General features: G+C 43.2%; 1 protein-coding gene across 1 annotated transcript; it reads left to right on the forward strand.

Moving 5' to 3' along the window:
* The first annotated feature begins 542 nt into the window (after positions 1–542).
* LOC121919077 (26S proteasome complex subunit SEM1-like) lies at positions 543–849 on the forward strand. Its single transcript, XM_042445290.1, has one exon. It carries the CDS (start codon positions 555–557, stop codon positions 789–791), a length of 237 nt encoding a protein of 78 aa, XP_042301224.1. The 5' UTR covers positions 543–554; the 3' UTR covers positions 792–849.
* Positions 850–1,172: the final 323 nt, after the last annotated feature.

A 1,172-nucleotide genomic window follows, 5' to 3' on the forward strand; every position in this document is an offset into this window, starting at 1 on the left:
ATTATTATAACGTTAAATAAAAGTTACCAGTAAGCCCAATAACATTAGAAATAACTGACAGTAAATTATGAGGGCAACAGTAAAAACTGATTGTCCAAACAAAATACTGTTTTAAAACACTGGAACAGGATTTTGACGATGTTCAGAAACCCTGGGAAATGACTCTCCAAGAGCATCAGAGTGCAGAATGAGGATGCTGCACACTGCAAAGTGAGACCTTTGTCTTCTGACAGCAGCTTCTGGCCTGAACCATTGACTCCTCTATGCTGGATAAGGGGAGGGCAGTCATGCTGAGATGGACATAACTGAGTGTCCAGGTTCAACTTTGGGCATGACTATATAGACCAATTAAACCAGTTCCTTCCCCCTCCCCCTGCCCTCACCACAACCTGTCTACATAATGAAGGGTCAAATCCCTAATTTGAGCATGGACTGTCTTCATGAGGGAAGGCCAGTTCCACACTTAATCCATCCTATCCCTATGCCTAAAATATTTTTTTTTAACTTACCTTTAAGGCAGTCGAGTGGGGCGGAGCTAGAGTGGCTAGAGCCGGATGATGTTGGAGAAGAAGCAGCCAGTAGATCTGAGGCTACTGGGGGAGGAGGACGAGTTCAAGGAGTTTCTGGCCGAAGACTGGACTGGTTTAGATGAAGATGAAGATGCACATGTGTGGGAAGACAACTGGGATGATGACAATGTGGAGGATGATTTCTCCATTCAGTTAAGCGCAGAACTAGAAAAACAGCTACAAGATGGAAACCTCATAGCTTCCAGTGATGTTGCCATGTGAGATTGGACTGTAAAGTGAATGCAAAATGTATGGAATGCAGGATGGAAGAGAAGATACTAGACTGTCCATTATTACCCTAAATGTTGTTTTCTGTTTTCTATAAATAAATAAAATGAATTAAAAAATAAACTTACCTTTAAAAAACTCACTCATCAAGGAGTCCAGCCATGTGATTGATACCAGGCATTTTGTTTCTGATTTCAGAACTACTAGCTCGCACCAGTGGCAGTGGTGGCACTGGGAAGCACAGCAGGAAGCATGTGTAGACAACAGTACACTGTCACTATGGAGTGAGGAGATAACAGGGAGAATCTGGTGCAGCCCAGATTATTCTGGCCAGTGTAGAAGAGCCCCATCTCTTTCCATGGGAATCATCTGGCA

This window comes from Sceloporus undulatus, chromosome 1 (assembly GCF_019175285.1).
Source record: "Sceloporus undulatus isolate JIND9_A2432 ecotype Alabama chromosome 1, SceUnd_v1.1, whole genome shotgun sequence".
Lineage (NCBI taxonomy): Eukaryota > Metazoa > Chordata > Lepidosauria > Squamata > Phrynosomatidae > Sceloporus > Sceloporus undulatus.

Excerpts from the sequence above, each read along its gene's own strand:
- LOC121919077 (XM_042445290.1), top strand. The coding sequence starts at position 555 with ATGATGTTGGAGAAGAAGCAGCCAGTAGATCTGAGGCTACTGGGGGAG.